Source organism: Brassica rapa, chromosome A07, assembly GCF_000309985.2.
Source record: "Brassica rapa cultivar Chiifu-401-42 chromosome A07, CAAS_Brap_v3.01, whole genome shotgun sequence".
NCBI lineage: Eukaryota > Viridiplantae > Streptophyta > Magnoliopsida > Brassicales > Brassicaceae > Brassica > Brassica rapa.
Window position 1 is genome coordinate 3,215,030 of NC_024801.2, and position 19,564 is coordinate 3,234,593.

The following is a 19,564-nucleotide window of genomic DNA, read 5'->3' on the forward strand; positions in this document are numbered from 1 at the left end:
TGATTAACGTATTTGATTTGCATTTGTTCTTCTTGATATACATATTTGTTTAATTTGCATTTTTTTGATTTGCATCATCCATTCAAAGCCATTAGGCAATTGATCTGCATAAAATCTGCATTAATCTTTTATATGAAGCTTTGTTACATTGGTTGTTATATTCCGGTCTTGTTACCCAGACCACCTCAAATTCTTTGAGTAATAGAACAACCGTTCGATGTCAAAAAAAAAGAGACTAAGAGTTATGAAATTGATTGGTTGGTGTTATGATTGTTAAGACAATCAAAAATATTTCTATAGCCACGAAATTCAACCAATCAAACTTTGTTTTGTTTTCTTAAAATTCACGGCCTATTTTTTTTTTTGGAAAATTGCCACAAATAGCACATTCATAGTATCACTTTTCATGTTTACAATAACCATTTTTATCCTCACTTTTAACGAAGGGTAAAAGACAATTATACCCTTAGGGTTAACTAATCTAGACTTAGGGTTTAGAGATGAGGGTTGGTTGGGTTTTTGGAATGTGAAATTTAGGATTCTAATAAATATATAAATAAATACTAAAAAAATATATAAAAAATTTTAAAAAATAGTTTCAAACATAATTTTTGTTTTTCAAAAAGAAATTTGAAAAAAAAAAATAAAAAATCGATTTTGTTTCAAAACAAAAATTTATAAAAAAGTTCGAATTTGAAAAAGTATAATGCGAAAACATAAAAAAAAATTTACTTTTTTTATTTATTTATTTTTTTTATTATTTATTTTTTTATTTAAATAATGATTTATTATATATATAATAACAAGGGCATAAAAGTCTTTTGCTACTTAATAAAGAAGGTATTTTTGAAAATGTCTCTTTAGTGGTGGTAAAAATGAAAAGTGGTACCATGAAAGTGGTAAACATGTAATTTCTCTTTTTGTTTTTTCATTTTCTAGCTATAGACACACATTTTCTCCATCATAAAACAGTGTTCTCGGTAACTTCTAATGTAACTAGAGGGTTTTTCGGGCTACGCCCGGATTTTTCCTATAATATTATTAAATTAAATTAAATTTGTGTATTTTTATTTTGAGATAGTAATTTCTGGTAAATTGTATTGTAACTCTTTTTATATGTAAAGAGTAGTGCATCTAATTTTAAAAGAATGGTTATTGTTGATGTTATTGGATTCAAATGTTGTTATATTATTTTGGTAAATGATGCTATACGCGGTTAGTACATCTGAATTTTTAGTTTTTATCCTATACTATATAAATTATTTTTTTTGAACTTGAATTTATTTTGCATATTTGTTTTTGTATTTAAGCAGTTTTACTAAATAGTTCATTTACTATTTGCTTTGTTTCTTCCAATAAATTTAAAAGATAATTTGTTATTTCTTATGGTATGCCACATATCTTAGAGTAAATATTCATTTACTACCGGTGGGATGAATATTTAAAAATAGTTTAAATTGTTAGAGTAAATATTTAATATATTTTTATTAAATAAAAATAAATATATTAGTTAAATTTTATACATGTTTTTTAAAGACTAAATAAACCATGCTATGTTGATAATTAGTTATGTTTTTTTTCTTAGGGTGGCATTACATCATTTCTTTCTGAGTATTCATGCTGTTGTACTGGAAGTTATTATCATATAATAACTTATGTGGTGCCTTTTACATTTATTATAGTATTTTGTAAGTTGTGATTGAGATGTAACAGTAAATTGTAGGCTAAAAATCTATTATTATGTTTAATATTTATTTTGTTTCAAATTATAAGTATTTTGGGTTAAAAATACAAATATTAAGAAACATATCTTTATATATTTAGCATCTAATTAAATATTAAAATTGACTAATGATAAATTATAGAGAAATTATCTCAAATAGACATTTTTAAGTTAAAAGTGATAAACTGGTGATAAATTATAGGTAAATAAATCTAAACAATCATTTTATATATTTTGTATAGATATAAATAAATTTAAATGATAGTAACATAAATTAATTTTTTAGGAAATTGTTTTTGGGAAAAAATGATATTAACATAAATATATAATGTATTTTAATATAGATATCTATTAAATGAAAATTATTAATCGTATGGTTTTATGATTTTATGCATCTTTTATAACAAAAATTGTAAGCTTATGATAACAAAAGAAATTAATGTGAGACTTTTAATAATTTTAGTAATTTATAACAGCTCTTGAATATTCATTGCAAATCATCAATGAAAATTTTGAAATAAAAATAATTTTATATTTTTATATGGTATATACTTTAATATATATATTTTGAATATCTATTAAATGAAAATTTTCACTCATATGTTTTACGATTATTTATATTTTCTACAATACAATTTTTAAACCCTTGATCACAACCTTTAATGTGGGAATTTGAATAGTATTAGTAATTTATAGTCATTTTCTAAAATTCAAATAATAAAATATACGAAAAATGTATCTTTTTGTTATATGGTCAATATGATATGTTTATTTTATGTTAATAATTAAACATAGACTATGGAAGATACAAAAAACTGTTATTAAGGTTTTGAAACAATTTACAAAAATGTAAATTATATTTATATCATGTTTTGTGAACATCACTAAAGATCTTCAGACTAAAACTAAAAAAACGTGTATAAACTCCAGAACATTTCAGTTTTCTTTTGTGATTTCCAGTACACATTTTCTCTTAATTCTTTATTCACCTCTTCTTTATTATCTTAGAACTTTATCATCTCCATAGCCCTTGCAGACAACCTCTTCCGTACGTAGCAACACTAAAAATGATTTAATACTTTTTTGTCACAAATATATAGGTTCTGATGAGTCCTCTGACGCAAGTATGTGGATAACAGAAGTACAACACCCTAGAAAGTAGATGCACATGTTGTAATTCTTATTAAATGTGTATCTGCATGTGTGTTGTGTGAAAGCACCAATTGATGTGAAAGCTCACATGATATTGGATTCTCTGATTAGTATAAAATAGTTCGATGTTTCTAGTTAATAAACATGAGCAATCAGTAAGAATCAGATCAAGAAACTGGCGATCTTGAAGATGGATTTCTTCATATCCTCCTCCCCTCTAGAAGAAGCATTTCTCAATTTATATCAGATGATTCCCATATTTGGACATTACAACAAACAATCTCAAAATATTATTAACAAAAAAGTTTTTTTTGGGTTGTTGGTTCCAAACCCCAAACGTTCAAACTTTAAGGAAGGTGGTTGACTTATCCGTCAAACACATTGAGACAGAGGGTCGAATCAATGAGCAGTTGAGAAGATGCACTATGCAAAGAAGCTGCATGCTAGAAGAGCCGCAAAAGAGTTTGACATGAAGTTGTTAAAAAATAAATAAACTTTTTAGCCATTCCACATTGGACCAGCACTTCCCTTTCTTTATTTTAGAAATGGCTTTTGGAACTTCCCACGAACCCAAACTCTGTACATGTTCTTATTCTTTCTCCGGTTTACTGCTTTGACACAACAATTTTCAAGCTCGAACTGCACTCAAGATAGAAATATTAATAAGACATGTGATCCATTCAAATGTTTTTGTCCCTATTCATATTTTGAAGCCACTTATAGAGAGGACTGTGATAGAAACACCATGTAACTGTAGAATCCAAAATACTGCAAAGACTGTGCCTGGAAACGCACATGATAAAAAGAAAGTGAAGCAGAGTCATTAAATAAATATTCTAAAGCTGTAACTTCAGGGATTCAGCCAGAGCTTAGTAGTTGTGTGTCTAGGTCCGCAGAAAGGCCATCAACAACACTGAGGCAGACAGGCTTGTCCCTGAAATGGTTGGAAAGAGGTATCTTATCGTACACTAAACTTCGCACAAACATATAAGTTACACGTTAAAAGTTTATGGAAGCAAAATATCAAATACCTATCATCAAACTTTATGGTTTCCTTGCGGCGTTGAGTGCTCTGGGTGTCTTCGTTGTACATGGTTTTGTTGCTCCTAATTTCTCCAAATATATCTGTTAACCAAGATAAACATAAACGCTACTTATTATATAGTGTGCTTGTAGTGAAGCTTTAGCTATTCAAACCTGAAAAATGAGTGCTGGTATTGGCAAGTGACATGAGCTACTCGTATTGCGGAACCTGAAGCTCTCCCTCGGGATTCAGGATCAGCTTAGTTGTGTCTGTGACCTCCACGAAAGCTGTATGGTCCGTGAATTTAATAGAAACGGCTGCGTCAGCAAACTTGAAGGTAGGATTGCTTCTCGGAATCAAACCATTTAACTCATAAACTGGGCCTTCTTGCAAGTTATGTCGGAAGGAGTTACAACGGTAAAAGGTGATTGATCCTTAGATGAGCGTTGCCTGCGAGAGGCCTCGAGTAGATGAAACAAATTACAATAAATATTAAATCATTAATCGGTTATAACAGCATAAAGTAAATATCGAGTTGCTTTGCATCATCTTACATCATAAACCTTAAATAAATCAATAAAGGAACACAAAATCATATAAACTAAAACTTTCTAAATCAATAAAACGAAACCAGAATCATATGAACTCAAGCTTTAAAAAAAAATAGATTGATGATTGAAGAGAAGATGAGTTCAAGGAGAGAGATCTCACAAGTCACATCTATTTATACTGTTTACACACCGCCTTTCACATCTAAGCCAAACATTGAAGATGAATCGTGGAGAGGTGAATCAATTCGAGTAATCACACAGCCATTAATAACACCGTTTCAGTTCGAAAGAAGAATCGCGAAAGTTCATCATAGTCGCGTGACTTGCGTCGAAGAAGAAAGACAATTTAGTTTTTGTTGAAGCCAAGAAAAACCAAAAAAAAAAAAGCAAAAGTAAGAGAAAAAGCCCAAATAAAACACGAAGCCCAAATCAAGATTAATCAAAATGACATGAATGATTGTTGCAATATTAGTGGCTGGTTTTTTTCATCTAACGTGGACAGCTTTAGAGTGGAGTATATCTTCATTTTAGTATAGTATATTTTCAACGTATATAATAATATTGTCATATTACTATAGTGGCATACTCTATCCATGAGTTCATAAAATTATTTTTACTCAACGCATTTATCTTCTTCTCTTTCCAAATGCACATATTTAAACAAAATGATTTTTTATATATATAGATTTAGTAATTAATATTATTTTTATGTATATATTACTAGCATACTAATCTACAACCCACTATTCAAAATCTACCAACCTGCACCCACCTCGCATAAAACACTCATAACCCGCACCCACAAATCGATTTTTTCAAATTGTTCGACCTGCATCTGTTCCGCGGCAGATCAAACGGACCGGACCTCGCGGGTAAAGACTTATATTCCCAGGCCGACTGCTATTCGGTAGGATTTGCATTTTTAAAACGAAAAAATGAAACTAATTAAAAAGTTTTTTTTTTCTTTTCGGGAAAAACCAATAGTAAAATATTGAAAATAAAAATAAAAGAGCTGCTAATAAGTGGATTGGGCCTTACACCCAAAAGAGGGGTTTACTCTGAATCTGGCAAGTGGGGTTACCTGTAGAGAGATAGCGACCACCTCGCAAGCTTCGTCTTCACAGCCATTCTCTTGCCCTAGATTTCGAGCGAGCGGGAGATTTCTAGATTGAGAGCAGCTTCGAGCTTCTCCCAGTTCGTCCTTTTCTCTTCCTTCTCCAATCTTCCTTACCACGGGTAAGCCATTAAGCTCGTTTTCAATTTCCATCTAGACCTCGTCGTATCCTTGCTTATGAATTGAATCCCACGGTGAGAGATAAACCTAATTAGTAGATCTTTGTTCTGGAATTAGGGTTTGGGATCGATTTAGATACTCTTCCTCTGGGAGTGATGTTGAGTTTGTGCTTGTTCTTATGCTAATTGGACGTTTCTGATTACTTTTGTAGATTTTTGGCGTTGGAGTTATGGACTTTGATGAGTATGAGTACTTAGAGAAGACCGTTGAGAATCCTCACCTGGAGAACAACGAAGTCGAAAATGGTGGGGGTGATGAGAAACCCAAATCTGAAGTGAAAGAGCGGAGTAGAAGCTCAAGGCATAGGAATGATGAAGACGAAGATGGTCGGCGTTCTAAGCGCTCGAGGTCGCACCACCGCTCACGATCTAGAGACAGAGAGAGGGATAGGCATAGAAGTAGCCGGGACCACAGAGACAGAGAGAGAGGTGGCAGAGACCGTGAGAAGGATAGAGATAAAGAAGAAAGGAACGGTAGAGAGAGAGAAGGGGGCAAAGACAAGGATCGCGACGGTAAAGTGCGTGACCATGAAAAAGATCGAGAGAGAGACCGATCACGTCGAAGCAGAAGTCGATCTGAGAGACGTCGGAGTCAGGAAAGAGAAAAGAGTCAGGAAATAGAAACTAAGGAAAGAGACACCAAGGACCGTGATAGAGATCGCAGGTGATTCAATCAATATATTGCTAACGTTTTGGTCTCATAAATGCTTACTGCATTCAATCAATATAATACATACTTGTCATTAATTGGCTTGAAAAGACGTATCAAGTTAGTGATTATCGCCGATTCTTACTGTGTTTAGTGGTGGCTGCTTTGCTATTCTATCCTTTTTAAGAAGAGTCCTGCATGGTAGGTTCATAATCTTATTGATGAAATTGAGGATGTGGGCTCCTAGTGTGCTTCCTGTTTTCTTGAATTGGCAACTGAATTTGAAATTTCTTTTAAGCTTTTGCGTTATGCTACAATAGCTTTGATGTAAGCTATAAGTTTTAACAGGTTCATACTGCTATTAGGTTCATTGGTATTGCCTTCTGTACAACTTGATGAGGCTCGTTCCGTTTAAGATAATCATTGTTATAGAAGGTAAAAAAAAAGGTTTTTGGTTAGACTTCAGGTTGGTCACGTGCTACATTTAAAATGAAAAAGTTGCAAGTTTAAATTTATGAGTTTATTGTTCATCACTTGTTGACTTCGCATAGTTCCATGCAGGGCCATCTCGTTCTTCACGTGTGTACGCCTATCGGAGAAAAGTTTACTGTTCTGAATTGTCCTAATATTAACATTTTTCTTCGTACCAGAAGATAGATGCCTTCTGAAATGTTGTCTCTGGCATATTCCAAGATGTTGCGACATCTTGGAAAATATTGTTAGTAAATTATCTACGATCAAAGTTAACAAGGTTAAATGCTTCATGTATGTTATTATGCAGACGCCATAAAGATAAAAAAGAGGATAAGGTAGAGCCTGAGGCTGATCCTGAAAGAGACCAGAGAACAGTTTTTGCCTATCAGGTATTCCTATTGTGATAGTTATGGTTCCTTTGAAACATCTTTACTTGATCAATAATTTATGGTTTGTGGATATCTGTACACAACAGATTGCTTTGAGGGCAACTGAAAGGGATGTTTATGAGTTCTTCTCTAGAGCAGGAAAGGTTTGTCCTCTCCTCTTCGGTTTCACGTTGCAATGACGCCATCTAAATATTTTTCTGGATGGTTCAGTTAAGTTTTTTTTAACACATTGCCTTTTAATACGGTGTTAGGTACGAGATGTGCGGATAATCATGGATCGAATTTCCAGGCGTTCCAGAGGAATCGGGTAAGTTTTAAAAAATCTGAGACTTATGTGGCAAGAGAAAATTCATTTCATGTTAAAAAATACTTAACTATTGGTACACTGAGAAGCTTCTCGCAGCTTTGCGGAACATAAACAGTGCAATTGTTATGATGTCTTTGTTTCACTACTGTTTGCTAGTTTCTAAGTTGGTCCTGCTTGCAGGTATGTGGAGTTTTATGAAACAATGTCAGTCCCTATGGCTATAGCTCTATCTGGACAGCCTCTTCTTGGTCAGCCTGTTATGGTAAAACCATCTGAAGCTGAGAAGAATCTTGTTCAGTCAACAACTGCTGCCGCTGGAGCAGGAGGGATGCTGGGCCCCTATTCTGGCGGTGCTAGACGTCTTTATGTTGGTAACCTGCATGTTAACATGTCAGAAGATGATCTGCGAAAGGTAAACTATTTTTTTCCGAGCGGTTAATGGTGTGACACGTAACGCACCTACTCTATTTTTTTTTAATCAAAATTAACCATCCAATTGCTATTATGCTTAGTATAGTACGTAGATTAAAATTTGAATATCTTATTTTGTACAAACCACAAGCTTTAAGGAATCTAGACTTCTTTTGTAATTTTCATCTTCTGATCATAAGTTTCGTGTTCATGTAAGATGATAATACTTTTCTTTTGGCATTCCTAGGTTTTTGAATCATTTGGGAGTGTGGAGCTGGTACAAGTACCTCGGGACGAAACTGGCCATTGCAAAGGATTTGGTTTTGTTCAGGTATGTTGAGTCAATACCAGTTTTGACTTCTTGCTGACATTCATTGTGATTTACAGCAATCTTATCTTTTTCCAAACCTTACAGTTTGCTCGCCTGGAGGATGCTAGGAATGCAGTGAATCTGAATGGGCAGTTGGAGATTGCAGGTCGTGCAATCAAGGTATTGGCTGAACTTAATTTTGAAAATTTTAGTGATATCAATCCGGAAGGCCATAGAGAGCTGTAGTTGTATTAAATATTTTCTAGAGACTAAGAAACAGTGATTCTTTCAATGTGGTGAAATGATGAAATAACAACCAAACCGAAGTTCATGTTCTCTCTGCTTAAGGATGTTATATTCTTACGTCTACTAAGCAAACTGAGCCGTGACATTTGCATGTGGATTTATTTTGTTGTTTTGAGTAGTCAAACGATCTTGAGTCCATTCTAGAGGGCTTCTATTGATGATGTGGTTTTACCTTTCATTAGGTGTCAGCGGTAACAGATCAAACTGAAGTCCCAGACGCTGGACAAGCGCAAAACACTGGTGATCTGGATGATGATGATGGAGCGGGCCTGGTAAGTAATTTTATTAATCTTGATAACCTATCCTCCAAAAGAGAACATATCTCATGGATATTTATAGGGAGAACTGAAGTATGTTTAATGTGTTTCATATAATAGCTATAGACACTTCATCCTTTGATAAAAAAAAACACTGCATCATGTAGGATTTGGCATCTATATGAACACAATTTTATAATCAACTTAATAAAAGGCTAACTGTTGATGGACAAATTTATTACTAAGTCTGGTTTTCTATAACATTTAATAGCTACCGTATGTAAGATTAATGGTGGATTTAAGGAAAAATGGAGTACTTTTCAAACATTGTTAGCAAACTTAAGCCTTACCAGGTTCTTTATACTGCAGTCTCTGAATGCACAATCGCGGGCTGCACTCATGATGAAGCTCGATCGCAGTGGAACTGCATCAAGGTTTCCCTGACTCCTGTTACTTCTTTCGGTTTATGTAGTTTGCGTTGTTCATGTTCCAGTTCCACTAAAATCAAATCTTCTTTGCAGCACTGGCCTTACTGCAGTTCCATCTATGCTCGGTGCAACTTCGACCGTTTCTCCGTTGGTGGCTCCTCTTGTACAAGGGGGTTTCCCTGCTGTTGCTGGACTCGCAGGGCTCGGTGTAAATGTTCCAGCTGTTGTCGACCCAGTTGGTGTCCCCAGCGAATTTCTACTGCTTAAAAACATGTTTGATCCATCCACAGAGGTCGGTGTAAACATTTTTTCTTGTCTGCTTAACAGTTTTATATCACAAGCCAATTCGTCTTTATACATGTATCTTTCTCGCACAGACTGAACTTGGTTTTGATAAGGACATCGAGGAAGATGTTAGAGATGAATGCTCCAAGTTCGGAGAACTGAATCATATCTTTGTTGACAAGTGAGTGAGCTTCAGAATCCTGTATTATCTCTCTCTATCCTACTCATCTTTATTGACATTGATTGTCTGTTGCTCACAAAAACAGGAACAGCATGGGTTTTGTCTACTTGAGATTTGAGAATGCACAAGCAGCAATGGGAGCCCAACGTGCTCTCCATGGAAGATGGTTTGCCGGGAAGATGATTACAGCTACTTACATGGTACATGACTTGTTTCACTTCAAGACTGTTGGATTTAATTTCTCTATTAACGATTCTTCGTCTTCTTGTTTTGTGTCCGCAGACTACAGAGACTTACGAGGCCAAGTTCCCTCAGAGTAAGTAGAGGGAGCTTCATGAGAACTTAAGCCTTGTATTCTGGTGGAGCTGAGAAAGAGTTTTTTTTTACGGTCTTTAAAGCATCAGTGAAGATGGTATTTAAGATAATGAAAGCTTTTGTCATATGGCTATTAAAGAAATCCAAATCTTTGACGAACGTTTATTGTATTATTAAACTCTCTCGATATTGTGTGTGTTGGTTACTTTCTGTCTTTCACTGATGACAACCTTTCTTTAAGTTCAATTTAGTAGTATCTTGTATTATGCCAACTCATTTTAGATCTTTATAAGACGCTTTCTACTTGGGTAAGATATTAAAAAAAAAGTTGACTATTTTTGTTTTGTATGTTTTAACATTTTCATTTTGGAACAGATCTTTTAGTCAACGTTTAATTCTTCTGAACCTATTATTAATCTTTTAAGTCTCATAATCATTCTTCAAACTTTGTAAGTACAATTTACAATTTACAATTTTACAGTTCTCCAAACCAAGTGTAGACGATTGATTATCTTGCTTTAGAAAAATATTGTCACGTATAAGCTGATTAAGGATGTTTAAATCAAGATTATGGTTAAGATGTATCCATTTGTATCCGATGGTTTATTATATTTTGGTTCGCTACACAATTCAAATTTGATACCGGTTCAATCGGGAGACTTGGTAAGAAGATCCAACGGCTCAGATTGAATATTTTGGATCATCGGTAGTGCTGGTGGAATGTCAATACAATTAGACCTGAAGTATTATAATGACGAAAATACCCTTGACGCCGCTGAGAAGAAGAGAATCCCAACCCAGCTCCCTCCTCCCCCTTTGCCTTGTTCAATCTTTTTATTCTCCTCTCGCTCTACAATTCTCGTCTCTTCTCCTGAATATAATTGTTGCGATAGACGATCGACGATAATCTAATTTAAATCTTTGCCTCTTTAATTTCCTCTCATCACTTCAGAAGATTCCAACCTTGGTACTTGCTTCTTTTTAAAAAAAAAAATTGATTCGTCGCTAAATAATCTGTTGCTATATGTTTGAATCTCTTAATTTTTCATCTGCAAGCTCAATGTGATTATCTGTTGCTGGTGTAAATTTTAGCTTCCGTTTGTGACAGATTCTCAATTCACTGGATTGTGAACCATCGGAATGTTCTATGGGCATGCTTAGATTTTGAGCTTCTTTTTTTTTTCTTTATAAAGATTGAATTATTTTTTGTTTTGACTTTAGGCGCATCTTTTTTTAGCTCTGATTGTTGAATTATTACTATAATGAGTTTAGATCCTAACCTTCTGTAGCTGTTTGGTGTTTAGTAAAGTTCATTACAAGTTTTTGTGAGGACTGATTCGTCAATAACTCTTGCTTGGCCTGTTTTTTAGATGGAACATGAGCAAGATGACCCTGGTACAGCACCACATGGTGGGGTTGATTCGCTACTTGAGAATTCACTTGCAAGTGAGTCTATGTGTGATCATCCTACTGTGAGTAACAACAGCGTTCATACAGATAAGGCTGAGGATTCTGGAAGTAACGAGCGTCCCAACATTTACCGAGAAGATATTGTTAGAAGCAACAAGACGGGTAGTATTGGAGTTGTGAGCGAAGTAGCTGGTGATTCTGATTCTGACTCTAACAGTGATATGAGTGATGATGATGATGATGACGAGGAAGAAGAAGATGATGAGGAAGATGATGAGGACGACAGTAATGATGATGATGATGATGGGGAGGAAGAGGAAGGGAAAAAGGGCAATGAGGATAATTCTGGGAACTACAAATGTGGTACTCTTGAGGGTGATCAGATCCGTGTGCTTTGGATGGATGATGACACTGAGCCAGTTCAAGGTGTTAAGGATGTAACCGTTGTAGACCGTGGTTTCCTACACGGAGACTATGTTGCTTCAGCTTCTGAGCCAACTGGGCAGGTGGGAGTAGTAGTGGATGCTAACATTTCGGTAGATTTATTAGCTCCCGATGGTTCTGTCCACAAGGACATCTCCACTAAAAAGTTGAAACGGGTCAGGGATTTTGCCGTTGGTGATTATGTGGTTCATGGCCCCTGGCTAGGTAGAGTTGATGATGTATTGGACAATGTGACTGTGTTGTTTGATGATGGCTCCATGTGTAAAGTCCTACGCGCTGAGCCTCTTCAACTAAAACCTATTACTAAGAATAACCTTGAAGAAGATGCCAACTTCCCATATCACCCAGGCCAGCGTGTCAAAGCAAGCTCCTCATCTGTCCTTAAGACTTCGCGGTGGTTATCTGGATTGTGGAAACCAAACCGCTTAGAAGGCACTGTGACCAAAGTCACTGCTGGTTCTATCTTTGTCTACTGGATTGCCTCAGCTGGCGTTGGGCCAGATTCTTCTGTTTCCCCACCTGAGGAGCAGAGTCCAAGTGATCTGACATTGTTGGCATCTTTCACTCATGCCAATTGGCAAGTAGGTGACTGGTGCCTCCTTCCATCCGTGAATCAGCCTGCCACAATTCCCTTACATAAGCACGTATCCAAATTACGACTTTATGATTCACAAGCAAATCAGCACCAGAAAGAGGAAGTAAGCGAGAAAAATGAATCTGCGGGTATAACTGCTGAAGCTTTGCCAAAAGAAACTAGTGTTTCTTCTCTTTCAAAGGAGCCTGCTCATGAGCCTTGGCCTCTCCATCGTAAGAAGATACGGAAACTTGTTATCAAAAAGGACAAAAAGGTAAAGAAAAAAGAGGAAAGCTTCGAACGATCCCTACTGATAGTTAATAGCAGAACGCGTGTTGATGTAGCCTGGCAGGATGGTACAGTAGAATGTAGACGTGAAGGAACAACATTGATTCCGATTGAGACCCCTGGTGATCATGAATTTGTCGCTGAGCAGTATGTGGTGGAGAAGGCTTCGGATGATGATGATAACAAAACTGAAGCTAAGCGTGTTGGAGTTGTTAAAAGTGTCAATGCTAAAGAACGTACTGCTTCTGTGAGATGGTTGAAGCCACTCCCGAGGGCAGAAGAACCTCGTGAGTTTGACAAGGAAGAGATAGTTAGTGTTTATGAGCTGGAGGGCCATCCTGATTATGACTATTGTTATGGGGATGTTGTTGTTCGGCTATCACCTGTTACCATGGCGTTGCCAGCATCTTCTTTTGGAAACTCCTTAGAAGAGGCAACAGAGCAAGACAATGGCGACCAAGATATGCATCAAGAAGCAACTGTCCATGACAAGGAAGAAAACGAAGTCAACACGGACTTTTCAGAGCTCTCGTGGGTAGGAAATATTACTGGTCTAAAGGATGGTGATATTCAAGTCACATGGGCCGATGGAGTGGTATCAACGGTATGTCAACCTCGACTAGTCTATTCACTTACAATCCGTACTGGTCTGGTTTCTCCTCATTATATGATTTGCAAAGTGTGCTTTAATACACTTGCTGTTCTAATTTCAAACTATTTGATTTATGTTCTTGCTAGTTTTTCTGTTGGGGAGTACAATACAATATGTGTTGTTCCCTCCTTGATGTTTTGGACTAAGACAGTTGTTTACTTTTTATTTTGAAATTTTAGGAGTTACATTCAAATTGATTATCTTAGAGACTGTATGTGCATGAATCTAATGGGACTTTCCCTGCACTTTTTGAGTTTAAATTCTACTTTTTCTGCTTTCTCCTAGGTTGGCCCTCAAGCAGTTTATGTCGTTGGACGGGACGATGATGATGAATCAACTGGTGCAGAAAGTGATGCAAGTGATGCTGCTAGTTGGGAAACTGTAGACGATGATGATAAGGATGCTCCTGAGATTCCTGAAGAGGTTTGTTTTGTTGAAAAGTGTTACTGAATATTTTTGCTTGACCCACTGTACATTATGTTAAATAGAGAGGCACTGGTTTACTTCTTTGCATTACAATCACTCGTTTCTGCAAACTAATGAGAATCTTTTATTTACAGGATCATGGAAGGAGTAGTTTTACTGAGGGAAACTCTGGTGCAGAAACCAATGCTGAGAATGATTCTGGGAGGAAAGGTGCCCTAGCTCTCCCACTAGCTGCAATTGAATTTGTGACTCGACTTGCTAGTGGAATCTTTTCACGTGGACGGAAAACTGAAGATCCTTCCAGTTCCAGTCCCACAGGTGAAAAGCAGGCTGAATTGACTAACCCTTCCGGCGAGAGGGATTCCTTCCTTGACGATCCTACTTCTCCAAATTTAAGTGCCACTGATAACTGTGACTCAGAGAGCACAGTTCTAGAAAACGAAGCATTGGAAAGATCAAAGAGCGAAAAATCTGATGAGCCAGTAACCTCTGAAGGTGATAGTTGCAGTTTCAGACGCTTTGATATATCACAAGAGCCTCTGGACCACCATTTTCTTGGCGCAGATGAGCAGGTAGGTCAACGACTTACACTTCAGATGAACAGTTTAATTGGAAACTTGAGTTTGATTCTTGAAACTATCGTATCAAACTTGCAGAAAACAAAAGAAAGACGATGGTTCAAAAAGGTTGATCAAGACTGGAAAATACTTCAGAACAATCTTCCCGGTAAGAAAGTGTAACAATACAGTTTAAACGTTCAGGCATCATTTCATGATTGGTAACTTGTTATCGAACAGAAATTTGATTTAATTTTGGCAGATGGAATCTTTGTCCGAGTTTACGAAGATAGAATGGATCTCCTAAGGGCCGTAATAGCCGGAGCATATGGAACACCATACCAAGATGGTCTCTTCTTTTTCGATTTTCACCTTCCACCTGACTACCCTAGTGTGCCACCGGTATGAGTTTCTAGTGTTTGTTATTGCACAATCGAATCCATTTATGCATAACATAAAATAATGTTGTGTCTGGCTCTTGATTCTGCAGTCGGCATATTATCATTCTGGCGGTTGGAGGCTAAACCCTAACCTATATGAAGAAGGAAAGGTCTGCCTCAGCCTTCTTAATACGTGGACAGGCAGAGGAAATGAAGTCTGGGATCCCAAATCATCGAGCATCCTTCAAGTCCTTGTTTCACTCCAGGGTTTGGTGTTGAATTCAAAGCCTTACTTCAATGAAGCTGGGTATGATAGGCAGATCGGAACTGCTGAAGGAGAGAAAAACTCACTGGGGTACAACGAGAATACCTTTTTGCTAAATTGTAAAACCATGATGTATCTTATGCGGAGACCACCAAAGGTAAGGGCGAGCTCTGTTTCTCTTTCTTAAACTCTATCACATTGAATACATTCTTAATTTGTGATCATTTCTATAGGACTTTGAAGAACTCATCAAAGAGCATTTCAAGAAACGTGGTTATTACATCTTGAAGGCATGTGAGGCATACATGAAAGGATATCTGATAGGTTCCCTCGCTAAAGATGCCTCGATTATCGATGAGCACAGCAGTGCAAATTCAACTTCGGTTGGTTTTAAGCTTATGTTGGCTAAGATTGCGCCAAAGCTTTTCTCAGCGCTGAGTGAAGTAGGAGCTGACTGCAATGAATTCAAGCATCTGCAGCAGCAATAACACAAGCCGGGTATATACCAAACATTGCCAATGAACCAAAGCGGAGGTTTGTGGCTTTTCTAAGTTTCAAACTCAGATATGTCTGAATGCATGTGTCGGAAATTTTCTCTCTTTTTTTTAGTTACACAAGAATTGCATGATCCTGAATCTGCTCCGGCAATATTGGCAAATGATTTTGTTTTGATTGATCAATGGTTTGGAGCTTGCTTAAAAGTTATAGGGGTGCACTACAACACTTGTTTTGTCATTAGTTGTCAAATAACTTCTAACAAAGATGATTTCAAGTGAAGTTTTTTCGGCTTTTATGTCCCATGAGAATCTGATATTCCTTTTTATTATATTTCTTGAAACGGAAAGATGTTTAAAGTGTAATTATGCATATGTTAACGGTTCTTTCTCCTGTAAAGAACACCCATCCTGATAGCTATGGGAACAATGTTCCTTATTGGTTCTGGTAATGGTTGATGTGTTGGTGATGATGATGATGTTGTGCGCTGTGATTCATCTGATGATCATTTAGGTGGTGATGACCGCTGTGATGGTGGTTATCATCATAGTGTTGATAGTCAACTTCATTCTTTTCGTTTTGGATTGAACCGGTTGCCATCTGATCATCATGCCATCCTCTAGATGTGTTCCGGGTTATTTCCAGCAAAGAGTTCCTCACGTGTTCAGCTGGCACCATCTCGCTATCGGTTTTCTGTAACATGGAGAGAGAAAAAAGAACCATTTAGTTTCTGTATGTTCTGTTTTGTTTCTTCATTCCGCAGATTCTGTGGATCATACCTCGACTTTAAAGACATTGGAGACAAGACTGAGGAACCGAGTGGTGTTAGCATTTGTAACCTCCAGCCCCAAAGAATCAAGTGCCTCCATTAGCCTTGTGAAGCCTCCTGGTTTGTATTCACAAATCACCTTTACGAAAAACTCTCTCCCATCTAACTGAGCCACGTCCACCTGCGGCTGATACCAATAAAATGAGGTGTTAATAGTTTCAATACAGAAGGTGAGAGTCTAGGTTCTTTCTTATTATCCTCTAACCTCCATTTCTTGTCCTTTATCATTGGCATTCTCAAGATCAACATCTTGTTTCAGGTTAGGAACACTGGAGTTGCACGAAAGCCCTGGGTGAAACCCAGTGACAACTGTCCCGTTCAGGCTCACCCCTCCTTGCTGCCTATTAGCTCCATCCTCAGTCTCTGAGTTCTCTTCAAGCTCGTCTTGAAGCTCCTTTGCCTCATTCTGCAACTCCTTTACGTAGTTGATCGCGTCACCAAGAATCGATGCCCTATCCAACTTCCATGCCACAAAGAAACTAGTTTCAGAGAAAGAAACAACCCCTTTAGAGTAAAGTCGCAGATGCATATTACCTTGGTTATCCTAGGAACAAGAGACCGGAGAGCGTAAAGCCTATCGTTTAGCTTCTTCCTCCTCCGTCTCTCAGCCAACAGGTTCTTAGCTTGAGAATGTTTCCCTGTCTTCTTCTTGTACTTTGGATCATCTTCATCATCAATCTGGTCGCTACAATCCGAACCGGTTCCGTTCTCATTCATTTCCTTATCGTTAGCGATTTGCTGTTCATTCACAAGCAAGCTTGGCTCGCCCATCACCGACATCCCATCTTCTGTGCTAAATGGGTTCATGCCCATCATCTCCTTGCTACCATTCTCCGGGAGATATCCTAAGTCTTGGTGATTATAATCACTCTTCACCTTCAAGTGTTGTTGTGCCTCGTACTCACTCATCGGAGGCAAGAAGTTGAGCCGCATTTGATCGGTAGAGATGTCGTAGGGCGATGTGAGATTCATCATTTCTTCATCCTTTGAACCCTTTTGATGGATGTCACCAGATAACATCCCGTATGGCTTTGATTCGACCTCATCAGCTACCATCATGTTGATCGTTACGGTTTCATCCATCAACATGTTGCAGTTCCCCATTACAAAATCCACCACGTTCTGATCTTCAGCTACCTATACATACATCATCACGAACAAGCTCATTTTTAGACCGTTAAGAACCAAAACTTGACATAATTAATTAAGAAACATTAAACATACATGTCTGGTCGCAAAGAGCTCCACTAATCCTCCCGGTATAGGAATCAAAACCCTAGTACAGATCGTTTCCTGGATTTGACAAATACTAAAATATTGATTAAGAGTTCTTGTTCATGTGATTGTAATGATATAAACGGATAATACCTGCATGAAACCTGGTTCTGAGCTCTCACTCAACCAACCGGTCTGGTTAGTCAGAAGAGTCTCCGCATATATCCTACAACAAAGTTCATGTTTCCATCTCTAGATGTATCATATGAAATAGTATATTTATGCGTGTCAAGTGTGTATACCCTGAATCAAGAGGGATGGAAGAAGGAAGATGCGCAAGAATTTCACAAGATTTGGTTCGAGGATGATGAAACATAACATCCCTACAACCTTCGAAGCTAAACTCTTCAGTTCCATTTTCCTCTATGAGTTGTGTCCCACCACAACAACATCCTATCCACTTCACAAACCTGTCTCCTCTCAAACCAAAAGCAACAATGTGATGAAAGAGGAAAGATAGAGAGATCAGTTCTTTATAACTTTATTGTACTGAAAGAATCAAATCAGACAGACCTTTGGTCTTCGTTTAGTCTCCAAAGAACACAATAGTCCCAAGCTCTTGCACCTACCAGAGGCCTCAGTTTCTCCAACAAGTTCTGCATACTACTCTCCATTCTCTCAAAATGTCTACACCACAATAAGAAGAAATAAACTTTCAAAAATGGACAAGTTCCCTTGAAACTCTAACCAATATAGTGCCAATATTTTTTAATGGGTTTGTTGTTAACAAAGGAGAAATTTGAGATGACATAAGGAATTAGAAAGACAAATTAAAATGTATCATTTACATGATTTCAAACTAATGAGAGAGCTCAAATATCATGAAAAGAATTAAGATAACAAGAACTTACACAAGATTCTTGGAAGTAAAGATTCCTCAAAAATCTTGTGACTGCCGAAACTTGAAAAGATAAAGCAAGAACAGCTAAGTAAGAAGACAAGAGACTGCAAGAAAGAAAAGAAACAATAGAAGCTAACTACATACATACATGGTTGTGCTTTCTGTGTAAAATAACGTCACCAACAACTTAGATTTATATATATATTTGTGTGAAAATAGCTGTGTATAGTTTTCTTTCTTTCTCTCTTAGGAGAGACTGATTGTGGCTTTGTTAGGTAAAGTGCAAGACATGCATGACGATCAGGTATATATGTGTATACGTATATAAATGATATATAGATCAAATTTAGTATATTAAAAAGAATTAAAATGATGAAAGGCGAAGATTGCATGAGCTAAGGTAACGTGCAAAGCCCTACCTAACTTTGTTGAGAGCTTCTCTTGTTCCGTTTAGGTTATGCATTCTTCTTTCGGTGTCTCAACTACTACTTATTCTTTGTTTATTTTATTTTTATATTTAGTTTCTTTTAAAAGGAAAATCTCTAATGCTTTAAGAAAAAAAAATCTAACAAAACAAAGATAATTTAAGTTGTCACTGATTTCTTATGGAAAAAAGTTTACTAGCTATATAAAATTTACTATAATATGGTGGAAACCATCCGATGTATGAGAACGTGTCAACAATTACACTAAGTTTATGTTAATACATGTCACATGTACGAAGTAAATAATAATATGGTGGCAACATCACAATCGGGTTTAATTGGTTTTACGCTAAGTTAATAGGGTCAATCCGTAATTTATTAAACTTAATAAATTTAATGATTTGTTATGTTTAACAAACTTAATTGATTTTGTTAATAAACTTAATAATTTATTAAACTTACTTAATAAACTTAATAACTTTATTAAACTTATTAAAATTAATAAATTTATTAAACTTAATCATTTATTAATAAACTTAATCATTTACTAAACTTAATAAACTTAATAAATTTACTAAGTTTATTAAGTTTATTAAGTTTAATAAATTTATTATGTATAATAAATTATGAAGTTTATTAAGTTAAAGT

General features: G+C 36.3%; 3 protein-coding genes and 1 long non-coding RNA gene across 14 annotated transcripts; 2 read left to right on the plus strand and 2 right to left on the minus strand.

The window, feature by feature from the left end:
- Window positions 1-727: 727 nt before the first annotated feature.
- LOC117126714 lies at window positions 728-5,221 on the minus strand. Its single transcript, XR_004449498.1, has 2 exons — window positions 4,073-5,221; window positions 728-4,000 (listed from the first exon to the last, which is right to left on the minus strand). It is a non-coding gene; the product is annotated as an uncharacterized LOC117126714 (long non-coding RNA).
- A 246-nt stretch (window positions 5,222-5,467) lies between these two features.
- Window positions 5,468-10,321, plus strand: LOC103846010 (RNA-binding protein 39). Of its 8 annotated transcripts, XM_009122935.3 has the most exons (16): window positions 5,468-5,686; window positions 5,896-6,407; window positions 6,741-6,796; window positions 6,944-6,971; window positions 7,174-7,255; window positions 7,342-7,398; window positions 7,507-7,562; window positions 7,743-7,974; window positions 8,221-8,304; window positions 8,389-8,463; window positions 8,772-8,861; window positions 9,216-9,280; window positions 9,368-9,566; window positions 9,652-9,740; window positions 9,826-9,940; window positions 10,023-10,321. In XM_009122935.3, the coding sequence occupies exons 2-16, from the start codon at window positions 5,914-5,916 to the stop codon at window positions 10,062-10,064; spliced, it is 1,764 nt and encodes a 587-aa protein (XP_009121183.1). In that variant the 5' UTR covers window positions 5,468-5,686; window positions 5,896-5,913; the 3' UTR covers window positions 10,065-10,321. The 8 variants fall into 8 exon arrangements, with proteins under 8 accessions (XP_009121183.1, XP_009121181.1, XP_033131496.1 ...); XM_009122933.3 differs by lacking the exons at window positions 6,741-6,796; window positions 6,944-6,971 and having other exon boundaries at window positions 5,469-5,686; XM_033275605.1 differs by lacking the exons at window positions 6,741-6,796; window positions 6,944-6,971 and having other exon boundaries at window positions 5,546-5,758.
- A 302-nt stretch (window positions 10,322-10,623) lies between these two features.
- LOC103846023 (probable ubiquitin-conjugating enzyme E2 23) lies at window positions 10,624-15,828 on the plus strand. Of its 2 annotated transcripts, XM_033275602.1 has the most exons (9): window positions 10,624-11,022; window positions 11,426-13,375; window positions 13,709-13,846; window positions 13,984-14,167; window positions 14,246-14,421; window positions 14,506-14,575; window positions 14,669-14,808; window positions 14,897-15,208; window positions 15,285-15,828. In XM_033275602.1, exons 2-9 carry the CDS (start codon window positions 11,426-11,428, stop codon window positions 15,537-15,539), a joined length of 3,225 nt encoding a protein of 1,074 aa, XP_033131493.1. In that variant the 5' UTR covers window positions 10,624-11,022; the 3' UTR covers window positions 15,540-15,828. The 2 variants fall into 2 exon arrangements, with proteins under 2 accessions (XP_033131493.1, XP_009121199.1); XM_009122951.3 differs by having other exon boundaries at window positions 13,984-14,421.
- A 25-nt stretch (window positions 15,829-15,853) lies between these two features.
- On the minus strand, window positions 15,854-18,794 carry LOC103846021 (transcription factor ABORTED MICROSPORES). Of its 3 annotated transcripts, none has more exons than XM_033275603.1 (10): window positions 18,640-18,794; window positions 18,502-18,551; window positions 18,164-18,277; window positions 17,893-18,060; window positions 17,744-17,816; window positions 17,600-17,668; window positions 16,910-17,512; window positions 16,581-16,835; window positions 16,326-16,502; window positions 15,854-16,239 (listed from the first exon to the last, which is right to left on the minus strand). In XM_033275603.1, the coding sequence occupies exons 3-10, from the start codon at window positions 18,262-18,264 to the stop codon at window positions 15,982-15,984; spliced, it is 1,704 nt and encodes a 567-aa protein (XP_033131494.1). In that variant the 5' UTR covers window positions 18,265-18,277; window positions 18,502-18,551; window positions 18,640-18,794; the 3' UTR covers window positions 15,854-15,981. The 3 variants fall into 3 exon arrangements, with proteins under 3 accessions (XP_033131494.1, XP_033131495.1, XP_009121197.2); XM_033275604.1 differs by having other exon boundaries at window positions 18,636-18,759; XM_009122949.3 differs by lacking the exon at window positions 18,640-18,794 and having other exon boundaries at window positions 18,502-18,620.
- Between the last annotated feature and the right edge of the window lie 770 nt (window positions 18,795-19,564).